This window comes from Myotis myotis, unplaced genomic scaffold (genome assembly GCF_014108235.1).
Source record: "Myotis myotis isolate mMyoMyo1 unplaced genomic scaffold, mMyoMyo1.p scaffold_m19_p_2, whole genome shotgun sequence".
NCBI classification, from domain to species: domain Eukaryota; kingdom Metazoa; phylum Chordata; class Mammalia; order Chiroptera; family Vespertilionidae; genus Myotis; species Myotis myotis.
The window spans coordinates 119708890-119731463 of record NW_023416324.1 but is presented as its reverse complement, the minus strand read 5'-3'; the positions used below and the strand labels follow the sequence as shown (position 1 = coordinate 119731463).

Below are 22574 nucleotides of genomic sequence, written 5' to 3'. Positions count from 1 at the left end.
CCTTATACTCTCAAATTATGCCATATATATGTTTTCCTATTATTCCTTATGGGAGGGTTCATTTGTATATTGTTATCTACCCTCCTATACCTCAAAAATACCATGTTCAATTACTCAAATTAAAAAAAAAAAACAACACACGGAAAAACCTGGGTATCATTATTGACATCTTTCTTTTTGTCAATTCATCCTTTCAAGACATCATTTTGATTTTAACTCCAACACACACGTCTACTCTGTCTCTGTTTGCCCCAAATCGTGTCATCATAACAGTATGAAATCCTGATCAGTTTCCCTTTAATTACTGCAGTAGCCTAATTGGACTCTTCCATTCTTGTGTCTCTTTTCCATTTCATTCAAAGAACAACTATAATGAATATTTAAATATGATAATTTCATCCTGAGACAGCTGTGCTTAATAGCCACTGAAGTGGCTTCCTATGGGAATTAAAATTAAAGGTGACCCTTGATCATGGCTGCTGTGTCCAGCAGATCTGGCCCCTTACCCCTGCCAACCTCCTGTTGTAAGGCTGTCAACCTGTCCCACTACACAGGGTTCAAGCCTTTTCAAGTCCATTTTTACTGTACCATGTTTTTCTTTAACCTGAGTGATTTCCTCTGCCTGCAGTGCACTTTTCTAGGACAAGTTTTACTCAGTGTCAGGCTTCAGCTTAGCTGTTATCCTTAGTGTCCCTTCACCGCCAGTCTAAAGAACGTTCTTCCTTAGTTTCTCACACACATCCTCTGCATTGCCTCAGGGCACACATTGCAATTATAGTTGTATATTAACATGTGGGACTGAGTACTGTCTGTTTATTCCCCTTTGCACTGAGCACTGTGAGTACAGGATTCATGCCAGTTTTAGTACTGTCCCATATATAATACCTAGCGCGCAGAAGGTGTATTATAAACCTTGGTTATGTCTTGGGCATTGTTCTGGACTCAGGATATGTAGAGTGATCAAGGCAAAGACCATGCTCTCACAGAGCTGGCATTGTAATACAAAAAGCCAGACAACAAATTAATAAGTATATTCCTTTGATCAAGGACTCTCTTGGTTCAGGGCGCTAAGCAGAAGATTATATTTTGTAAAAGAGCACATGTCTGTCTTGCCCCAACCAGGGACCCTGGCTCAGATAGCCTCATCTGTCTGTGTTTTTTTAACCTGCCAGGCTACTCTCAAGTGTGACTTTTGCTCTGGCGCTTGGAAACCCTCATCAATGCCATTCTTTGTCCTCCTTTCCATTTGTACTGGCAGCTGAGAAATTTGGCAATTCCTCACAGTGACTAATAGTAATACTTCTTTGCAGATGTAATGCTCCATATAAATGGCAAGTCCTGTACAAACACTAAATAATTAGTCTTCATAATAACCCTAACAAGATATAGTGTAAAACATTCTGTTTTGAATGGAAATAACTGAGTCATTGGGAATGTATCTATTAAAATCACAGCATAGTGGAAGGATGTGTGTTGTGATTCTTAAACTACTGTTTTTTTACTCCTAAATAGTAACATATAGTAACATAAAATGGTGTTTTATGAATGCTGCACTTTTTCATTAATAACTTTATTTAATTTATAGTTTAAAGTGTGTATAATGCAAACATGTATTAAGCTACTAACATCTTTAAGTTAGAACATATGATGTGAGCAACTCAACTTACTTTGGCAGTACATTTTTTATGATCTCCCAGACTTCACGTCTGCTGACTATTAACTATATATATGTTGATCTTTATTGACATACACCTTTCTCTGGAATACATTACAGATTATAACTGAAATCCAGTATGCCAAGCTTACTTTCTCTTTGTCTTGATGACTTAGTACCATTGTAATGAGCACTTAGCAGTACCTTATACAAGTGTTGCTGATTCTGGAAGTGAAATCATCAAACCAAAACTGACAGCAGATAGCCAAGAGGGCTTTTCATTGGAAGCGCCTTTGTGGTGTTAATGTTTCTGTAAAATGGGAATGTGGTTTAAGCTTGGACCCAATCTGGAGGTAATTCTAACCATTAAAAGACCAGGAATGGAGTGTATATATTATTTTGAAAGCCAGCAAATAAATTATTATTAATTACTTTTATCCTGGCAGTAGTTTTTCCCTCTATTTGTGATGTTCTACACTATTTATTCATGTTCCTGTTGAAGGATGTCTGACATCCTTCCATAATATATAACTTTTCAGAATGTATAATATTTTGAAAGAAAAAAGTACTACTTTCCTAGGGTAGGGCATAGGAGGTTTGTGACATCTTCAAAGCGCTAGTAATTAGTGCTTCTGCTAGCATATTTTCTCCTAAGATCTTAACCGCAGCATAATTTAATGTTTAAAAATAAAGTTGCATGCTATAAAAAGCATAAGTAGAGATGACATAATTATTGAAGAGCATTTATAGATATATTGTATCAGTTTTTAAAAAGTAAATATGTATTTTTAAGAAATGGTCATGGTTAATTACTAACTTTATACAGAATTGATGTTTGCATGCACCGTTTTAAAAAGAAAATTCCTTAGCTTTAGATAATGATTGTATAAGAGGATAATACCTGATGAAATGTTCTTTTACATATCATTTTAGTTTGCCTCTTCAACAAATTAAGGTTTATTTCTGTGTAATCACCCTTTTGGTTGAAATGTTTTTAAAAGTTTGGAGTTATTATTATATTTTAAAAAATGGTAAAGAATTTGAACACATTTGTACCCCCAGATAACACTTTGCTCTTCTGGATAATGCTGTGAGCTTACAATGTAGGAATGTCAATAGTTATAAAAGCCTTTATGACACACTATTTTTTATCTTGCTCCCAAAACTTAATACAGAATAACCTGCAATAAAACCCTGCTATATTGCCATTTTGGGATAGGGTAAAGATTGTTACTTGACAGATGTCAGAATTTATATAAATTTCATTTCAGGGAAAACAACAAAGTTGTAGCATGATCCCAGGCACAAAGTACATGCTCAGTACAGATGTGTTAAATGAAAGGATGGTAGTTATTTTGAAATTAGATAGCATCTATTTATGTCAGCAGGGGCATTCAATGTCATAGATGTGAGTAATTCTCTACTCAAAACTAAAGACTAAATAAGTGATTAATAATTTTGAAAGCCATTAAAGTGGCCCATTGTAACAAAGTTAAGCTGTTACTGAGCATCTCTAAAGTTTCTTTGTCTTGGGAATATGTTTCATTTATTTCTTTCCTATAATATACCCTATTTTTAAAGAATCTCTTTGATTTTTTTTCTTTTCCAAGTTGGCAGTTTATTATTATTTGCTGCAAGTTTTCATAGACAAAGTAGTCTTTTAGTAGAAAAATAAATAAAAATTCAGTACTGCACAGTGATGGCGAACCTTTTGAGCTCGGCGTGTCAGCATTTTGAAAAACCCTAACTTAACTCTGGTGCCGTGTCACATATAGAAATTTTTTGATATTTGCAGCCATAGTAAAACAAAGACTTACATTTTTGATATTTATTTTATATATTTAAATGCCATTTAACAAAGAAAAATCAACCAAAAAAATGAGTTCGCGTGTCACCTCTGACACGCGTGTCATAGGTTCGCCATCACTGGCATCTGATCTTCTTCTTGTTTTTCCCAGATACTTGCTAGTAATTAAAATGCCCATATTTAATTAAAACACTTATTATTGTGCAAAATTTTTAGTCATTTTGTTGCTGAAATAAAGTAGAATCTTTGAGAAGAATTAGCATGACATACATTATCAGAATGATGAGTTATAATTCTTAACAGGCCCATGAAAGTTTGAATTGGCCTCTTCCATATGTGGAAAAATTTGCAGAAGCACAAGAATGCAGACTGTGCTCAGAGTTAGGCAGTTGACCATCAGAAGGGAAATTTCTCACTGAACTTCTTTTCCAGTGGGAAGAGGCTGATATATAAATTATATCATCTATTTAGAATTGTGAACATTGTCTTGTTAAGACCAGATAGCTGGCTACATTTGTAGACAGGAGTCATTGGTGGACTAGAGATCTGTGGTCTAGCTCTGCTGCTAAATATTTACAAATTCTTCATCCATAAAATGAAATGAATAAACTCACTTTATCATAACCTGTGATTTGGACTAAGTGAGTAGATGCTTGGCATGGTTCTGTACGTAGTAGAGGTTCAATAAACATTGGCCATTGCTAACATTTTTATCATATTGTTAACATTACTATCATTATTACTTTTGCAGTGTGCTCCACTCCCCCTCTGAGAAGCCTGAGATTCTTAATTTCCAAAAGAAAAAGTTTGGAAATATCCCTCTGGCCCCTGACTGCATTGAGATTCTGTGTTTCATGAAGCCGAAGGCATTGTAGTTACAGATGTTCACCACATGATTAGGGAACAAAATTAATTTTAGAAACTTGAGCCTCATCAATATTGAGTAATTAGGAGACTGTAGTCCACTGAATTACAGCCACAGAATACTGAGCCTTCTGCAATAATGGGGTGGATTTGTTGCAAATACAATGAATTATATAGGAGAATTGCTTATGGTAAAATGGTGACGTGTGTGTGTGTGTGTGTGTGTGTGTGTGTGTGTGTATATATATATATATATATATATATATATATAAGCAATTCTTTACAGATCAGGATATCTGCATGTTCTTTTGGTCTCTTCCTGACAAATAACACAATCTAATAATGTTTCTTGGAACTCAGTTGCCTCTATTTCTTGGGATGGATTAGATGTTGTCAAAGACCTCTACCTGTTTAATAACCTTATGTTTCATTCAGTTCTAAAACTTTCCATAGTGTTTTTAAAGAGTGTTACAAACATTAGAGTCTCCATTATACTTGAAATAATCTGTCTTTAACATTTTTTCACTTTGCCTCCTGTCTTCTCAATATTACCCAAATAAATTTCAAAGTCACCACTGAATTTTAGAATCCTTTTCTACAAACACATTTACATATTCTATGAATTGTATTAAATTTATATTTCACTTTTTAGAAACACAAATGACTATACATTTTGATTCAAATGATAATTTTTATTACCAATTTTTAATATTTTTTTAATTTTTTTTTTTTAGTCCTCACTTGAGGATATGTTTTTATTGATTTGAAAGAGAGAAAGAGGGAAGGAGAGAAACATCATTGATTGGTTGCCTCCACCTGCACATGGTCCTCCCCTAGATCAAAACCGAAACGTAGGATGTTCCCTGACCTGGTGGTCAAACCTGCAACCATTCAGTTACAGGGCTACCTTCCAACCACTGAGCCACACTAGCCAGGACAATTGACCAATTTTTTAGACAAAAGCTTCCAGGATCCCGGCTAGTATGCTCAGTGGTTGAGCCTCAAACAATGAACCAGGAGGTCATGGTTTGATTCCGTGTGAGGGCATATCCCAGCTTGTGGGCTCAATCCACAGTGGGGAGTGTGTGGAAGGCAGCTTCCTGAAATCAATAAAAAAATATTTTTTTTAAAAAAAGCTCCCAGAAAATTATAAGATTCATTGAAGCTTATTATGCTTCTTCTAATTTAACAGAATAAAAAACATTAGGAAATGGTTGAGCCAAATTACATCTAAAACCTGTAAATATGAAACAATTACATAAATATGGAAGCAATATTAGAGTGAACTATGGTATGTTTTATCACCATTTTAGGTGGTATCTAGTTGGACACATTATAGATGTTATTTGCTTTGTTTAAAATTATATTAAATCCTTATTTCAAAAGTGAGTTCCAAATTTTAGAATTTCATGCTATTCATACAATTTCATACTAGCATAATATATGCTTTGATTAGTAGGGATGTTAGAGAAGAAAAGGAGAGGTATTTTTCCAAAAAGGGTCCATATTTGAGAATACTTACAGATTTCACTGGTCTTTCTGCCAAGCTGCTGCCAATCATTTGAATTTAGTTTTCAAAAAATATATTTTTATTGATTTCAGAGAGAAGGGAAGAGGGAGAGAGAGATAAACACATCAATGATGAGAGAGAATCATTGATGGGCTGCCTCCTGTACGCCCCCCACTGGGGATCAAGCCCACAACCTGGGCATGTGCTCTGACCAGGAATGGAACCGTGACCTTCTGGTTCATAGGCTAAGGCTCAACCACCGAGCCACATCAGCCGGGATGAATTGAATTTTTAATTACTTAAATACACACATTAATTAAGAAAATTGGATAATTTAACTAAAAGTTCATATCATTTTATAATGTGACACATACTATTTTTCCCCAAATATGTTCAGGACAAGTTTAAGGAAGAAAGGTTGCTTTTATAGAAAAGGGGAAAAAAATCTTAAATTCACAGTTGTATGCAGGGTTGCCTTTAGCCATAGGCAATACTAGAGTTTTATGCTTTACAGCTGCAAAAATAATTACATGAATGTTATCTAAGCAACAGTCTTTAATGGATTACATTTTGTTAGCTTTTCATTATATACTGAAAAACTCAAATAACAGTAAATTGAAAAGAAATTTTGATTTATCTGACTTAGACCTTTGATATTTTTGAAAGACATTTTATTATTCATTGGTTTATTTGAGATCTAATCTCAATTTGTAAAGAAGACATAGTGTTACCATTGGTTTTAACTTTACCAGTTAGAAACATTGTGCAAATTATTTATTTTTACTTGAAAAGTATTTTACTTTTGTATTTTTCAAGGGCCTTAAAATTTTTCAATGGTGATATCTTAGGTTAATAATGTGATACAGCAAAGACACACACTGTACAAGTCAGTCCATTTGCTTTTTGTATAAACCTTATGTTTTATCTGTGGTGCATTTGTAACATCTAATTGTAATATAAATTTATAAATAGTGAAAGTCTTCCTACTCTTTTTTTTTTATTACGTGGTAACAGCAGTTCAACTAGGTTTACCTTTGTGTCTGTGTATTTTATTAATAATGTTCAGCGTTGAAGTTAGAATTACTAGTGTGGTACAGTCATATTTCCTGTTCTTCCTTTCACTTTTGTTTGCAAAAACGAGCACATAAGCCATCTCTTTGAAGTAGTACTTTCCCAGTGTTCACATGGTCATAGTGTACCCAAGTTTTCTCAATATACGACAAAAGTGCTTTTGTCTGAGGGGATGTTAAGGCTTAATCAGATTGTGCACACACTTAGTTGGTATAGAGGATGGAAAAGTAGAGAATTCCAAGAGAAAAATGTACAATTTTGTCAGCCTCTAAGTTTGTTCGAGGTTTTGAAACCAACGTTTAAGTGACTTTTGAAATAACAGTTTCAGCACAAGTTTTTCACAGTATTGTACGTTTTCCATGAAAGTATTTTTAAATGTCATTGGGTGGAAAGACACCCATTCCAGTACAAAATTATAGTATCAAATATTCAATTTAATAGATTTTAGTGGATTTTAAAATGCATCACTTCAAATCTGTGCATTTAACATAGTAACAAACATTTTAAGTACTACCTCAAGTTAGATTACTAAAATTATTCAGATTTTATTGTACACTGGGGAATAATGGAGTAAGAGAAAGATACTAACATGTTTAGACTTTGTATTGAGGTATGTATCTCCCTGCCTGCTTTGTAAATAGGGAGAGGTTGTGTTCAAGATTGCCTACCTAGTAAACAACAGAGTTATGGTATAATACTAACTGATGCCAAATCATTCATGATTAATTTAATTTAATTTTTGTTTAATCCTCACCTGAGGATATGTTTAGAGAGAGGAAGGGGAGGGGGAGAGAGAACATAAATGTGAGAGAGAAACAGCCATTGGTTGCTGCCTCCCATACATGCCCTGACTGGGGCTGGAACCTGCATCCCAGGTATGTGTCCTGACCTAGAATTGAACCCACAACTTTTTAGTGTACGTGATAATGCTCCCACCAACTGAGCCGCTCAGCCAGGGCATGACTTCTTTATGTTAATAAGATACACAGGACAATTTTATTCTGTGAACTATTTTGAAATGCATATTTGGTTTATTTTCCATATTTTATTCCAACAGATACTAAGTGAATATTACTGCTAATTTTATGTATGTTAATATTACATTAGTAGTCCAGTAATAAATCGTTTCTTCCTCTAAAATATAGGGTTAATAATGTAAATAGGGTTAATAATGTCTCTCACCCTGAACATATTTAAGAATTAAGTGAAATAATATTACCCCTCCCAAAAAAACCACACACACACTCAAAACCATTAAATACAGAAGATATAAAGTGATATTGTTGGTAGCAGTACAATTATCATCATTGTTACCTTCTAATACTTGCCCTCACTCAGTGCTAATGGGAAAAAAAAACACAGTATTTTGAAGATGCTCACTTTGTAAATATGTCTAAAGTTGTTATAATGAGCATATTTAAATTGTAAAGATGATATATTCTTATACATTAATTTGAGATAGTTTTAAAATATCTCAATTAAATGAATATTTGGAAATATATTTATTTTTGCTTTTAATATTTTGGTTTACATGTGTATGTAATTCATTTAATAATAGGAAGCATCATCCTAATGTGTTATGTATGTAAAAGCAAGATTCCGTTATATTCATTAGCACATGAATGAGAAAATGCAGTCAGAGAAGAAAGCAAGTTAACGATAAGCCAAATCCAAACTGTGAGGGAACTAAGCAGCAAAATACTCTTTCACACTGGCCTATGAAGAATATCCAACTTCCCCTGCTGTGTATGCGTAAGCTCTGAGATCTCCATTAAATTGCATATGTCTATAAGTAGGTATAGATTCTCCAAGATGCATGGAGATAGCTATCTGTAGTAGTTTATTATAATAAATGTCTCTTTTGCTGAACTGCAGTGATAAGGACTGTGTATCTACTATTGCCTATAATGAGTTACTCTTGTCCCTGCAGTACTACGGGATGACTTCAGACAAAATCCCTCTGATGTCATGGTGGCAGTGGGGGAGCCCGCAGTGATGGAGTGCCAGCCACCACGAGGCCATCCTGAGCCCACCATTTCTTGGAAGAAAGATGGCTCTCCACTGGACGACAAAGATGAAAGGATAACTGTGAGTACCGAGTTCAGCAGTGGGGTCACTTCCAGAGTTCGCCGTATATACCTCCACCAAAGAAAAAGAGAAAAGTGAAGTTTTTTTGTTTGTTTTTTAAAATAAAAGGTTGGAATATCTCCCAGTTTTATTTTGATTTTAAAATAAGTATATTTTAATTGTCCCTGTATTAACATGAAAATAAGTGAGAATAATGCATGTCAGTTTGAAGATTGGTAAAAGAAAAATATAACTTATGTGTTAATGTCTAAAAGTTAACTAATACATAGTTTTATGTATGACTTAGTTATCATCATAACTCAGGGTATATCAAATTTCCATGTGTTACAATAAAAGTTATTTTTAAAAATATCAGGTCATTCATAGAGTATGTTTCCAGTAGGCCTCCTAAAAGTCACTTCCGGATTTTTTCTGTTTCTGCTTTTTAAATTGCTTTTCTGTTCTATAGAATAGTTCAATATTGTTTCTGAACAATAAAATCTCATCTGAATGATGCCTAGTGATGGATTTACTCATTCCCAAAATAAAATCACGTGACTAGATTATTGAATTTAAAATTCTATTCTGATATAAGCAGAATAGATCTGTAGTAAGTAATGATGCATTTTCCTCTGGCCATCAGTGATTCTCTGTGACTGCTTTTTCTTTGCATTTTTGTATTGTGAAAGGTATTTACTAAGCCACCTAAATAACCAAGCTCTTGTTGACCCTATGATTGTACAGTATTTCCCTTTGGCATTTTCTTTGTTCTGCACACACTCTCTGTCCATTGTGAAGTCATTGGCCAAGTTACCCTGGAGAATCTGTGTGCTATACTTGTAGAAGAACAAGGTTATAACACAGACCACATATTCCTAATAAATGCTTGCACTATTTATTTATAGATTAGCATGAGAATTAAGTAGTGAAGAAAGTAGAGGTGTTTATGGTAGACAAAGTTTTAGGGACCTTGAAAGAAAATCAAGTGTTTTTTCTGTACTGAACTGAATAAAAATGAATATCTCAAAGGGTTTTTATAATTTGAGGAATTGGGGTAAGAATAGCCTAGCTCTACTTTTAAGCATTCTTTTATAGTTCTACAAAGTGAACTATATGTGGAAACATTGGTTTTGGGAAATGAAGTCAAGAGCACAGGGGAATGGAACAAATGTTTCTTTTATTACTGTTAACAGATTCCTTTAGATGTATGCACAATCAAGATAATATTTTTTTTGAAAAAACATTTTAAGTCATTTAATGATAATTGCCTATAACTCATTTCTCTGACCTAATGATTCAGACACACTAAAACCATTATCTTTCTCCCTCGTGTCTTTCCTGGTGACCAATTTGTGTTTAATACAAATTAATGTTAAAGATTTCTGCATTGGCCGAAACTGGTTTTGCTCAGTGGATAGAGTGTCGGCCTGCGGACTGAAGGGTCCCAGGTTCGATTCCGGTCAAGGGCATGTACCTGGGTTGCGGGCACATCCCCAGTAGGAGATGTGCAGGAGGCGGCTGATCGATGTTTCTCTCTCATCGATGTTTCTAACTCTCTATCTTTCTAACTTCCTCTCTGTAAAAAATCAATTAAAATATATTAAAAAAAAAAAAAAAGATTTCTGCATTGGCACCCAGCAGGTGTGGCTCAGCGGTTGAGCATCGAGCCAGGAACCAAGAGGCCCCTGGTTCATTTCCCGGTCAGGGCACATGCCCGGGTTGTGGGCTCGATTCCCTGTTGGGGGCGGGCAGGAGGCAGCTGATTGATGATGTTTCTCATCATTGATGTTTCTATCTCTCTCTCCCTCTCCCTTCTTCTCACTCTCTAAAAAAAAATCAATAAAATAAAAATTTCATCATTGGCGATGCAGCATTGAACAGCTCCCAATGAGTGCCCTTCTGGAATTTATATTCTGTGACTGAGTATTCAGATAAAACTAAAATAGATGGTATAACATATGGTACATTAGGCTATAGTAAGTTCTATAAACAATAAAGTAGTGCAGGACTAGACAGATAGGATTGGGAAGAATGTCAGTGTTTAGTAGGATGACCAGAGAATGCTTCACATAAAGACCAGTAAAAAATTGAGGGAGGGAACTTTCCAGGTATCTGGGAAAGTGTTCTAAGAAGAACAAACTATAAGGTTCAAGATCCTATTGTAGGGCATACTTAACGGATTAAAAAAAGAGCAAAGCGGATGGTGTGGATTGAGGAAAGTTGAGATTTGGAGCAGATGGCATCAGAGATAACAAGCCAGACTGCGTAGTACCTTACAGTCCTTGCAAATAGTTTGGCTTTTCCCCAAGAGACGTATAAAGCATCGAGGGGTTTTCGCAGGATCCATGGAAGGTGATAATGGCAGAAGTAGGGAGACAAGTTGGGAGCATTTTCCGTAATCTTCGCAAAAGGGAAATGGTGGTTAGGATCCGTCTGCTAGGAGGGGAGGGAGAGCAGTGGTTAGAGCCTGGATCTGCTGTGAAGCAACAGCTGTAAGAATCTGCTAACGGATTGAATGTGGCTTGTTAGAAAAAGAGGAGAATCAGGGATTACCTTTATGCATTGGTCCGAGCAGCAGAAAAGATAGAGATGCTGTTAACTGAGCTGTCGTTAATTATAGAAAAAGGAGATTCGGGGTAGAAGTTATCAAGAGCTCAGTTTCAGACATTGTAATTTTGAAGTTCTTATTAGATATCCACAACTGTCAACTAGGCAGTGGAAACATGAGTCAGAAATTCAGAGTTGAGGTTGAGGCTGGAGAAAAAATTGTGTTGTGGTGAATATAACGAGTACTTATTGCTGTGCAATCCTCCCCTCCTTCTGGGCAGATGAAAGCCTTTGCTTCCCAGCTTCCTCGCTGTAGGGCAGACCACTCTGACTAGTTCAGCTTCATGGGCTGTGAGTGGAAATTAAAGATATTAAATACTAGTGAGGGAGCTTCCAGCACGCTCTTTTCCATGTGGCCTCTAAGGAGGCCACATGTTCCAGGTAGTGAAGCTACAACAGGAAGGCCACCCAAAGAGCCTGCGCCCCAGAGTCATGTGTCCCAGAACTTTCCACTCCACATCTGGCTTCCCATGATGGACATGTAGAATGAATGAGAAATAAATCTTTCTTGTATTAAGTCACAGAGTAGTTCTTACCACAGACTAATGTAGCTCATTTTGAGGAATATGGGAATCATCAGCATGTACATATTATTGAAAAATGGGAGAATGGAATTCACCAGAAAGCTTTTGGTTTGGGTGTGTGTGTTTTATTTTGTATCTGCATTTTTGTGACATTAACAGTTTAAAACCACTCTAATAAATTTTATTAAAATAAAAAATCTTGAAATATCCTTTTGTATCATATACTGAATTTGAATAAATGTTAAGATTTATGCATTAATGATTAAATTACTATAGGATCTTCATTTGCCTTTTGCTGTCTAGAGGGTGCTATCCTGTCAACACCAGTACCAGTTCCTCCGCATATCAGTAAATTTAGAGTCAATATTATAAGAACCACCACCAATTAGAAATAAAACAATTTAAAGTTGCAATATAACCTATGACTATGAAATGATGCCAAGATGTTAATGCCTAAATAATTTTAAAATCGTTCAAATGATTCCAAAATGATGATTCACAATAGTGTTCCATATGCTAGGAAGTTGTAACATCTGAAACTTTTACTATTTCTAAGACCATCTGTGTGTTTTGTGTAAATTATGACTGTTAAACTGATAAAACACTAGAGGTAAAATGCACATTTATATATGCCGGGAAATTAATAGATTAAAAATCAGCAGTTTAGGTTTAAAATTACAGTATTTAGATCGTAATTGTTTTTGTTTTATTTTCTCCCTTTGGGCAAAATTAAAACTAATCAAAGGAAACACTTAAAATAGAAACAGAATACCCAATATTATTTCCATTTTTTTTTAATTGAAAGTAAATTCTTAAGAGATGTTAGTTATTAGATATTTTATGTGAGTCTTCTTTCCTAAGGTTTGTTTTCATTTCTATTGTTCACGTACTTTGCCAAATGTGTTGAGTACAGACCAACAAGAGATTAAAGTCCATAATACCCTTATGAAAGGCAAGTGAAGACTGCATGGTTATTGCTACAGTTTTAGTTATAGGAATTTCTAGAGTTCTTTAATGTGGTGGCTTTCTTTGTTGAAAATTTAAAGTATGACTCTCCCAGCTGTGAGAACAAAGACACACCCTACAAAAAAGGGGAAATATGTAATTGAATTGTAGCTGCACCTGTATTTTTTGATGTTAAGTCATTTTTTTTTTACATTGACCTGGATTCTGAGACAAATTTTAGATCTATGATGATTACAAACCAGGGATATATAAATAGCATTTTCTTATTTTTCTACATGAAGAAGAATCTTTTAGAACTCTTCTGGCACACAGTTCTGAGAATAATTTGGAGGCCTTAGATGATGTTTATCTTTTCTCTAAATGTAAGTATTTATATTTAGAGTTAGAATTAGAAGTAGTTTATTTAACTGGCAGGCTGGATTAAATAGATTTACTTAAGATGTCTGAGACTTAGTCATAACCATTATTATTAATAAATGAAATTTTCTCATAAAGATATATCAGAGGACCAAAGACTTTTTTTTATATAGAATATTTAGATACACCTTACAAAAGTGATATACTTGTTTTATTACATTACATTTTGGAAATATTGTACTGACCTTATTGTGTAAGGTTGTCAAAATTAGACTATTGAGAAGAAAAGTAATATAAGATATTGAAAAAAAAATTTCATGTTCAAAAATAAAACCTAACATTGTCCTTGAATTAATGAGAAAGTTAAATATAGTTGAAAGTTGACATCACAAATACTTTCCCATACTATAAAAGGCTTTAATTATATAAAAGGATTATGTTGAATAAAATCTGACAGGTAGACCCAAAAAAGTCCAATAAAAGTTTCAGTATGATTTTTGGATTTCTGAATGGAATGAATAGTCATTGGTAATGAAGGAAGAGAAAGTTGCTGATGCCAAAACATTGTAAAAAGGTCAAATTTATTTTCATATTTGCCACTTACTTTATACTAGTATTTGTTGACCTGGGTGATTTTAATATTGTTATCTTAGTGGAAAGTTAAGTGTGTTATAAATAAGCACCATTTTTGGAATCACACACAATTGCACAAAGTCTGAGGCATCAGTTTCCCAAAGCTTTCTACTGGGCCTCTGAGATGAACATCCTTCAGGAATGGCATGCATAGAGATGGAAGGAAATATAGCCAACTTCTCATAGAGAATAGTTTATAAATAAAACTTATTTAATTACTTATTATAAGCATAAGAACAAATGTATTCCTAACTTAAAATATTAAGCTATCCAATAGTACCTAAAACAATAGCAACTATTTGGTGTACATCAACATATTATAAATTGGGATAGCAAATTGATACCATAATTTAATAAAACAAATGATAGTTGTATGTATTTATATATGAGATCTGATGATTTATGGCTAGCAATTAAACCTTTTGATTTGGATTAGTAAATGAATATGTATAGAAACAATAGTAATTTCTCAATACCTGGAACATAGTAAATATGCTGTAAATGTTTATGAAATGTTGCAAGCTCTTCTGCTTAAGTCTACCATGAAAACAAGTAGAAAAATAATACTCCATTTTTTTGAGATTGTTCAAACAAATGTGTCAAAACTCAATAAGCCATTTTTTTTTCCATTTTGGCACACTTACGTCAGTCAATTCAGTCTTCTGGAGAAGATAAAGAAGAAGAAGAAGATGATGATGATGATTATGATGATGACAACTGACAACAATGATGGTGGGATGATGGTGATTGATGATAGTGAACACTTAATGTAGCACTTACTATGCGCCAGATCCTATTCTAAGCACTTTATATATATTGTCCCACTTAATTCTGACAACAACTCTGTCAGTAAAATGCTAAAATTTCACTAATGTAGTGGTTAACTCCAAATTGGAGGGACAATTATGGGGGCAACTGGCTTTTGTTCCCTGATAACATTTTGTATAGAGTCCTATAGATTTTGCTACATACATAGGGACTCTGATTTGTTACCAATGCAAATTTTAACCCAGAATGACAGGAACTCTTAGTTCCCACTGTGAAATATTATCTTTAAGTTTACAAGGGTCTGGATACTTCAGTTCACACAGTGGCGGTATGGTGGTCTTTAAACTAAGTTTCGAATATTTGAGAATTAGTCCATATCATGTCCAGTAGTGAAAAGTATAACATATAAAAGATCTATAAAATTTGATGTTTAGTAGTTTCACAAAAGATGACATAGAAATGGTCAAGTTTGACTAAAGATTATAGTTCAGATAAACTAAAATTATTTATTTTGGACTCTAGAAATCTTACATTAAAATATATTAAAAGATTATCTAAAGAGGATGATAATTGGTCACCGTGTGGCATTTAGGGAAAGAGGATTTATATTAAAAAGAATTTTCTAAGTCAGTTAATTAATCAACTGAATGTTAAGTATCCAAATTGCAGATTAGCCAGGTTTAATATTATCACTTGTACACATTTCAAAAGTTATTGCTGAAAAATTAAGGAATTAAGAGAAATTGTATAATAATGGGAAACTGAGTTAAAGAAAATATTATTGGCCCTGGCTGGGTAGTTCAGTTGGTTCGATCATTGTCCTGATGCAGCAAGGTTGTGGGTTTGATCCCCGTCAGGGCACATACAAGAACCAGAGACATGAACAGACTGTTGAAACTCAGAGGGAAGGCAGGGGATGGTGGGTGGGAAGAGATCAACCAATGAACTTGTATGCATATATGCATAACCTGTAGACACAGACAATGGGCTAGTAAGGGATTGGGGGTTGGAGAGGGAGCAGGCTGGAAGAAGTTAATGGGGAGAAAAGGAGGACCTGTGTAATACTATCAACAATAAAGATTAAAAATAAAATGAAATGAAAGCTGCTAGTTAAAAAACAAACAAACCAATGAATGCATGAACAATTGGAACAACAAATTGAAGTTTCTCACTCTCTCTGTCTCTCACTTTCCCTTCCTCTCTTTTTCTCTCTCACTCTCTAAAATCAATAAAAAAAAACCCCACATTATTTATGTAGTGGCTTGGAAATTTTATATAGATACAGTAAAATATAGCTAAAAACTAACACAGTGCCCAGCTGACGTGGCTCAGTGGATCAGCGTTGACCCATGAACCAGGAGGTCATGGTTCGATTCCAGGAGGTCACAGTTCAATTCTTGGTCAGCGCACATGCCTGGCTTCTGAGCTTGATCACCAGTGTGGGATGTTCAAGAGGCAGCCAATCAATGATTCTCTCTCGTCATTGATGTTTCTATCTCACTCTCCCTTCCTCTCTAGAACAAATAAAAAAATCTTAAAAAAAAAACCTAACACAATAACAATACAATGTAAATAGTGAGATCTATCTGAACTTCATTCTGAAATTTTAGAGTTATTTTCTTCATAATAAACTTTGAGTGTCATTTATCATGTACTAGAGGCCCGGTGCACGGATTCGTGCACCAGTGGGGTCCATTGGCCTGGCGTGCAGGTATTGGGCCACTACCGGCTCTCCAACATCCCCCAAGGGGTCCCGGATTGTGAGAGGGTGGGTCTCGGGTGATGCACCCCCGAATCGGGCTCCCTCCTCTCTGGTTCCGGGTGCGTCACTCAAGAACCAAAGCTGCAAATTACCATAGCTTGGCAGCTCCTGTGTTGAGCATCTGTCCCCTGGTGGTCAGTGCACATCATAGCTACCAGTCAGAGCATATGCCCCCTGGTGGTCAGTGTGCATCCTAGCTACCGGTCAGACAGTCACTTAGGCTTTTATATATAGAAATAATTTTATTTTAATATTTTAGATAGCAGAGCTTAAAAGACATTCATCTTTTCATGTTTGAAATTCTTACATGCTTTATTTATCCTCTATGTATGTGGCTTTGTGACATAAGCATTTTTTAATGACTTGTGTTATTCCTTGTTATAAGCTGTGTCTTGAATTTTTTTTATTGTTTTCCTACCTGTCCTGAACAGAGCATGGTACAAATATTCTACGTGTCTTAACAGATTTTGTTTTTCGTTTACTTAATTGAAAAGAATAACTTGGTGATGGGAAAATAATTTTATTATAAGTTATTTCTCTCAAAGCCATAGCCCAACCAGAAACCATGTCATTGTCAATATCACCTACTTATCATGTAAGTGTATTAAGATTTAATTTATTCTTCTTTGAGATGTGTGCAAAAAATTTTACAGCATTAACGTGCTTTAACATGATGAGCCAGCATATTTAGTAGCTTTTTCTTTAGGTTTTTACTTAGGTGGGATGATCAGCCATCCTGCTTTGCTGGGAACTGCCCTGTTTTAGTACTGAAAATCCTTAGTTCTGGGAAAAACCCTGGGTTCGGGAAAACTGGGACAGTTGGTCACCCTAAGCCTGGATAGCTTAAAGGAATTGCTTTATATGTGAATGAGAAATCACATTCATACAAGGTAAGTAAAAAGTAGTTAAAATAAGTAGAACAGTTTTAAGTATGTAATTTCTGTCATAAGCAAGTTAAGGATGAGAAAATCATAGTGAAACTAGGAGAAAAATTCAGTTGTATATATAAAAAATAATTTAACACTTCCTATTCCCATGCTAAAGAGGTACAATTGTTAAAATGTGACATGTCATCAGTTCTTATTCCAGTACTTTTCTGTTTCCTGCGTGTCTTTATAGGTTTCTTTGATTTCCCTTGTTGGTGTGATATTTAGGTAAATAGCAGCTGATTCACATCCCGTTCAAATCCCCAGTGTCCTCCTGATCCTTCGCAAATTTGGCATTCAGCCCTCTCCTTGCCAATGGCTTCCTTTCACCAAAATTCCCACACGTCTCCTTCCTAAGCCATCTGCTCCTCCTCCCTTCCTTCGATTAGTGGTTTCCTCTGGTTTTCCAATTTCTTTCATTGTTCACTGCCTGCTGCTTCCTTTTCCTCTCTCCTCCCCTAGAGGAAAGGAACATACTTAATGCAGCTGATGTCATAGAGCCCCTTTTCCCTGAGAAGTTAAATTTGTGTTCTTGCAAAATAAATATGTAGTTCTGTTGTACAAAGGTCAAAGGAATCTGGTGTAGTGAACCAGATTTTTTTTGTCCATCTTACATGAAGTAATACACACTATTTATGTTAGCCTTTTTAAGAAATAAAAATGTTAGCCATTATTTAAATTTAAGGTAAATCGGTATAAATCTATAATCTAATCACAGGACTGTGGAATTGAATTAAAAAGTAAATTTATGGCCTAGCCTCCTTTATTTTCAAATTTTATGATGGAAACATAGTAAATGTTTATTCTGGATTAGTAGAATAAAATAGAATCGTAGGCATTACAAGATTACATTATAACTTCAGATTTCAATATCTATTAAATTCATGACCTTATGGACATTTTGATCTCTAAAAATTCCATTGTTTCCATTTGTGAGATGAATTGTCTGATAATCCCTATATCGGCTCATGGTTTCATTGTGGGGATCCAGTGAGAAATACATATTAACTGTCATTGTAAATGGTAGCACACTCTATACTCATTAAGTACTGGGTGTTCTGGTTCTGATTGTTATTTGTGTACCTGCCTGAACTCTGGATATATTTAGTCATCAAAACAATAATGGAAAAGGAAAATAAGAAACTGTTTATGTGATAAAAATTTCAACTGTCCCAAATAAATGAAAAGACCATATAAATGTACATTATAAATAGGGAAGCAGGTTGTTTACCATGACAGTAGAAGTGATTTTTTTCTGAAGATATGGGTAAACAGTGCGATTTAACAGCTTTTGAATGTGGGATATATTTGAATGTGAGTGGCCAGATTATTACCCCATCAGTACTTCGTTGGGCCACCTTTTGCCTTCAATACTGTGGCGATTCTTCTTGGCATTGACTCCAGGAGATGTTGAAAGGTGATGCGAGGAATCTGACACCATGCCTGATGAATAGCACTGTCCAGTTCTGTGAGATTTGATGGCTGTGGAACCAGCTGCCTGATGGCTCTTTTAATTTCGTCCCACACATGCTCAATTGGATTGAGATCTGGTGATTGTGGGGGCCACCTAAGCAAGGTAAAGTCTCCCTCATGTTCTTGAAACCACTCTTGCACAATATGAGCACTGTGGCATGGCACATTGTCTTGTTGGAAGAAGCCATCTCCATTGGAATATGCCATCAACATGATAGGATGAACTTGATCAGCAACGATACTTAGGTATGTTGTGCTATTCAGACGTTGTTCCATACAAATTAAAGGGCCCAAATCATGCCAGGAAAACATGCCCCAAACTATAACATTGCCCCCACCAGCTTGAAGGCTTGTACTCATGCATTTGGGGTGCATGTTTTCATGCTGTTTCTGCCAAATTCTCACTCTGCCATCTGCATGATGCAACTGGAAACGTGATTCATCGGACCACATGACTTTTTTCCAATGCTCTACTGTCCAATCCTTGTGTTCCTGTGTGAATTGGAGATGTTTTATCTTGGTAACTGCAGACAGCAAAGGTGTTCGAACAGGACTTCGGCTTCCATATTCCATACAATGCAGTGTATGGCTATTTTGCCTACAAATGTCAGGTGGTCATAATAATCTGGCCACTCAGTGTATACCTTTATGGAGCTTTATAATTTTAGTCTGCCTGCCAATTTTTGCCTGGATTCCTTGAGACACCTAGTTGCGATTCCTACTAAAGTCCTTACAACTCTGTGTAAACTATAAACTGACTTAAGTATTGCAGAGAGGGTGCAAGAATGTTTGGATGCAGAGATAAGGCTAAATCTCTTCTAGTTCACCAAATGATTTTTGGCACTTTAGGAAACAATATACTAAAAAATTTTCAAGTTTCCTCTAAGTAATGTTAAAAACTTCAGTATGAGTAAAAGTCCTAACATATGTAAAACATCAGAATAATCTTATACAGTTTTGGCAAAGTACAATGTGGGTGTTTTATTCTGTTTTGTGTTGTCTCTTGATTGTCAGTAGCCTTAAATCTTTTGATTATGGCCTTCTGATTTTTATTTTACCAAATAGATTTCCTCTAAAACAGTTTTGAATATATTCCCCCAAATCTAGTCCCACCAAAATGCTAGTTTCAGCCAAAGCAACATTAGACTATAGACTACAAAGGAATGCCTAGCAGATCTGTCTAAGCAGCCTTCCATGTGGAATCCCACCAGCTCTTGAAATTCACTGAGCCAAAACCTGATGTCTATGTATGCTGCTGTTTAAGATCCATGATCCTTCAGTCAGAGCAGACTTCCAGAGAGCTGAAAGTCTCAGAAATTTGAGTAATCAACCAAAAAAGCTGTACCTCATAATTCAAATTATCAATACAGTATACCAACCAGAAGTATTATAACTAGAAAATGAACAAATGTGGTCAGATGCCAAAGCCTGTAGGAATTTCAGATTAGTTTCAGATTCTGACATAGAAAGCACACTTACAAATATTATTTTCACCAATTTTTTTCCTTATAATATGTGTTCTTTAAGCAGCTGTGTTTCTTCACTTTCCAAGCAGTTTGGTTCACTTGTGTAGGCCATTAAATTTAACCAACTCGCCGAGGACTAGTGGAATTCTACTACTGTCTGGGAACACTTTGTTTAATTATAGGTTAAAGTAGTTTGCCGAATTAAAGGTCCAATCTTTTGTGATTTCAAGGATGGTATTCTAACCAGTTTATTTAGGTGTTCAATTAATTACAGATGAAGTTTTTCTCTAAAGATATAGTTTTAAAATTTATCTTAAAACATTGCTTATAAATTTTACCTGTAATTTAGAAAATATCTGAGAAAATGATATCAAAATATTTTTGGTAAATTCTCTGTTTTTAAAAAGTATACTTTTCAAATTGCTTGTAATTTTTGTGTTTGCTCGTGATGGCCCAGATATTTTTTCTGTCTACCACAGGCAGAATGAATGGTAATCTTAAAAAAAAAATCATAGGTTCAAAAATGCACTTGATTGTGCAAGGCATTCTTTCTTTAAAATATGGCCCCAAATGCAGAAATCAAAGAAATGATTTTCAGCCTTTAAATTTTAAGTTATTTTAAATCTGAGCATGTTGAAGGGGGGTGGCATTTTCATTCCATTATTTACAATTGGGTAAGATTGACTTTATCTCTTCATCTTGTCCATATTGTCACTTTATTTAGATGCTTTTGAAAAGAATAATCCCAAATCTTATGCTGAGGGTGATGTCTTGTCTAATCTAAGGCGGCAGATTCTGTATTTTGTTTAAAAGCTAGTTGCTTTAAAGTACTAATTGGTAGTATTGGTAACATCTGACCATTTCAATTTTTATCTTTTTAAACCCAAAGAATTTGATAATATGATAAATTGTACACTTGTAAAATAATCTGCTGTGCATTAACAAAATTACTAACAGATGGCACCAGTTTTCTCTTCTTAAATCCTACAAGCCTAGTTGATCACAAAGCTTAAAAGGCTGATCACACAAGAAACAGGCTTATGCTAAAGTCACCTTTAACAGCATCTTCCTGTATGGGAAAATTTTAAGAGCACTTGAACTTGATCTGTATAATACTGGTGGAAAATAATGGAAATGTGTCTCCTTGAGTGTATAAAGTATAATTTACCAAGGAATCCATTATTTCTTACTTCTCTGCCTTTTAACATTCACAGAGTCACTTGTCTCTTACCTAGATGTATTACATCACCATACCGCCTTCTGCATCATGCTCATATAAAAGATCTCCCCATTTTTATTAGGGAAACATAAATATTCTGTTTAAATTTTAAACATGCCATGATAGTAAGCGCATGTTTATATGGAAAGAGTCATTCCTCTGTATAGGAACTAAAGAATTTACCTAACTACATTTCTCCTAAAAATAACATGCACCTAGGAAGTGTAAACTTGCACATTTTACCCCCACTGGATGGACTAATAGCAATTAGGTTGGATGTCCAAATCAGCCTGGCTTAAGTCCTGGGGATGGAAGGAGAGCCATCAGTAACCTCAGGGGATGTTCAACAACAGCGCCTATTTCTTCCCCAAGCCTTGGGTCTGGGCTCAGTAGCTATACATTCACAAGATATTGCTAATTTGTAGTTTGTGAAGAAGGAAGCAAAGAAAATATGAACTCCAGTTTTCTATGCAAAAGAAAGTTCTATATATAAGCTTTACTTTGGGTCTATATAAAAAGAGTGCCAGTCCATTTACTAAGTGATCTGGTGCAAGTTTCTGATACTCTCTGAGCCTTAGCTTTCCCATTCCAGAACAGGAAACTACCTCTCTCCTTGTGGGATTTATAAAAGTGAAAGGTGGCATGTGCAGCCATGTCATTTATAAGGCACACGTTGATGCAGAGTGCTTGTCACTAATGAAAACAATAGTCCTCCACATTGTGTTTAAATGTTAGTAGGACATTTATGAAATTTACCACAGATTCATTGACATATTTTTATCTGTTTATGGTGAAAACTATCAAATGCATTTTACACTTAGGACATATTGTTTAATGTTTTTGCAATTGTTATGTCCTTTAAAACTTCTGTTGAAAACATTAGAGAATTTAAATGTATTT

General features: G+C 35.0%; 1 protein-coding gene across 6 annotated transcripts in view; it reads left to right on the top strand.

Moving 5' to 3' along the window:
• The window catches only part of ROBO1 (roundabout guidance receptor 1), a 448126-nt gene that overhangs the window by 284146 nt on the left and 141406 nt on the right, over positions 1-22574 (top strand). For 5 of the 6 annotated variants that reach the window (XM_036349265.1, XM_036349266.1, XM_036349270.1 and 2 more), the window contains exon 3: positions 8837-8994. In XM_036349265.1, the coding sequence (XP_036205158.1) occupies positions 8837-8994 (158 nt within the window). Of the gene's footprint in view, positions 1-8836; positions 8995-13351; positions 13433-14709; positions 14793-22574 lie in introns of those variants that run through there. The other variant, XM_036349271.1, reaches the window with a different exon arrangement.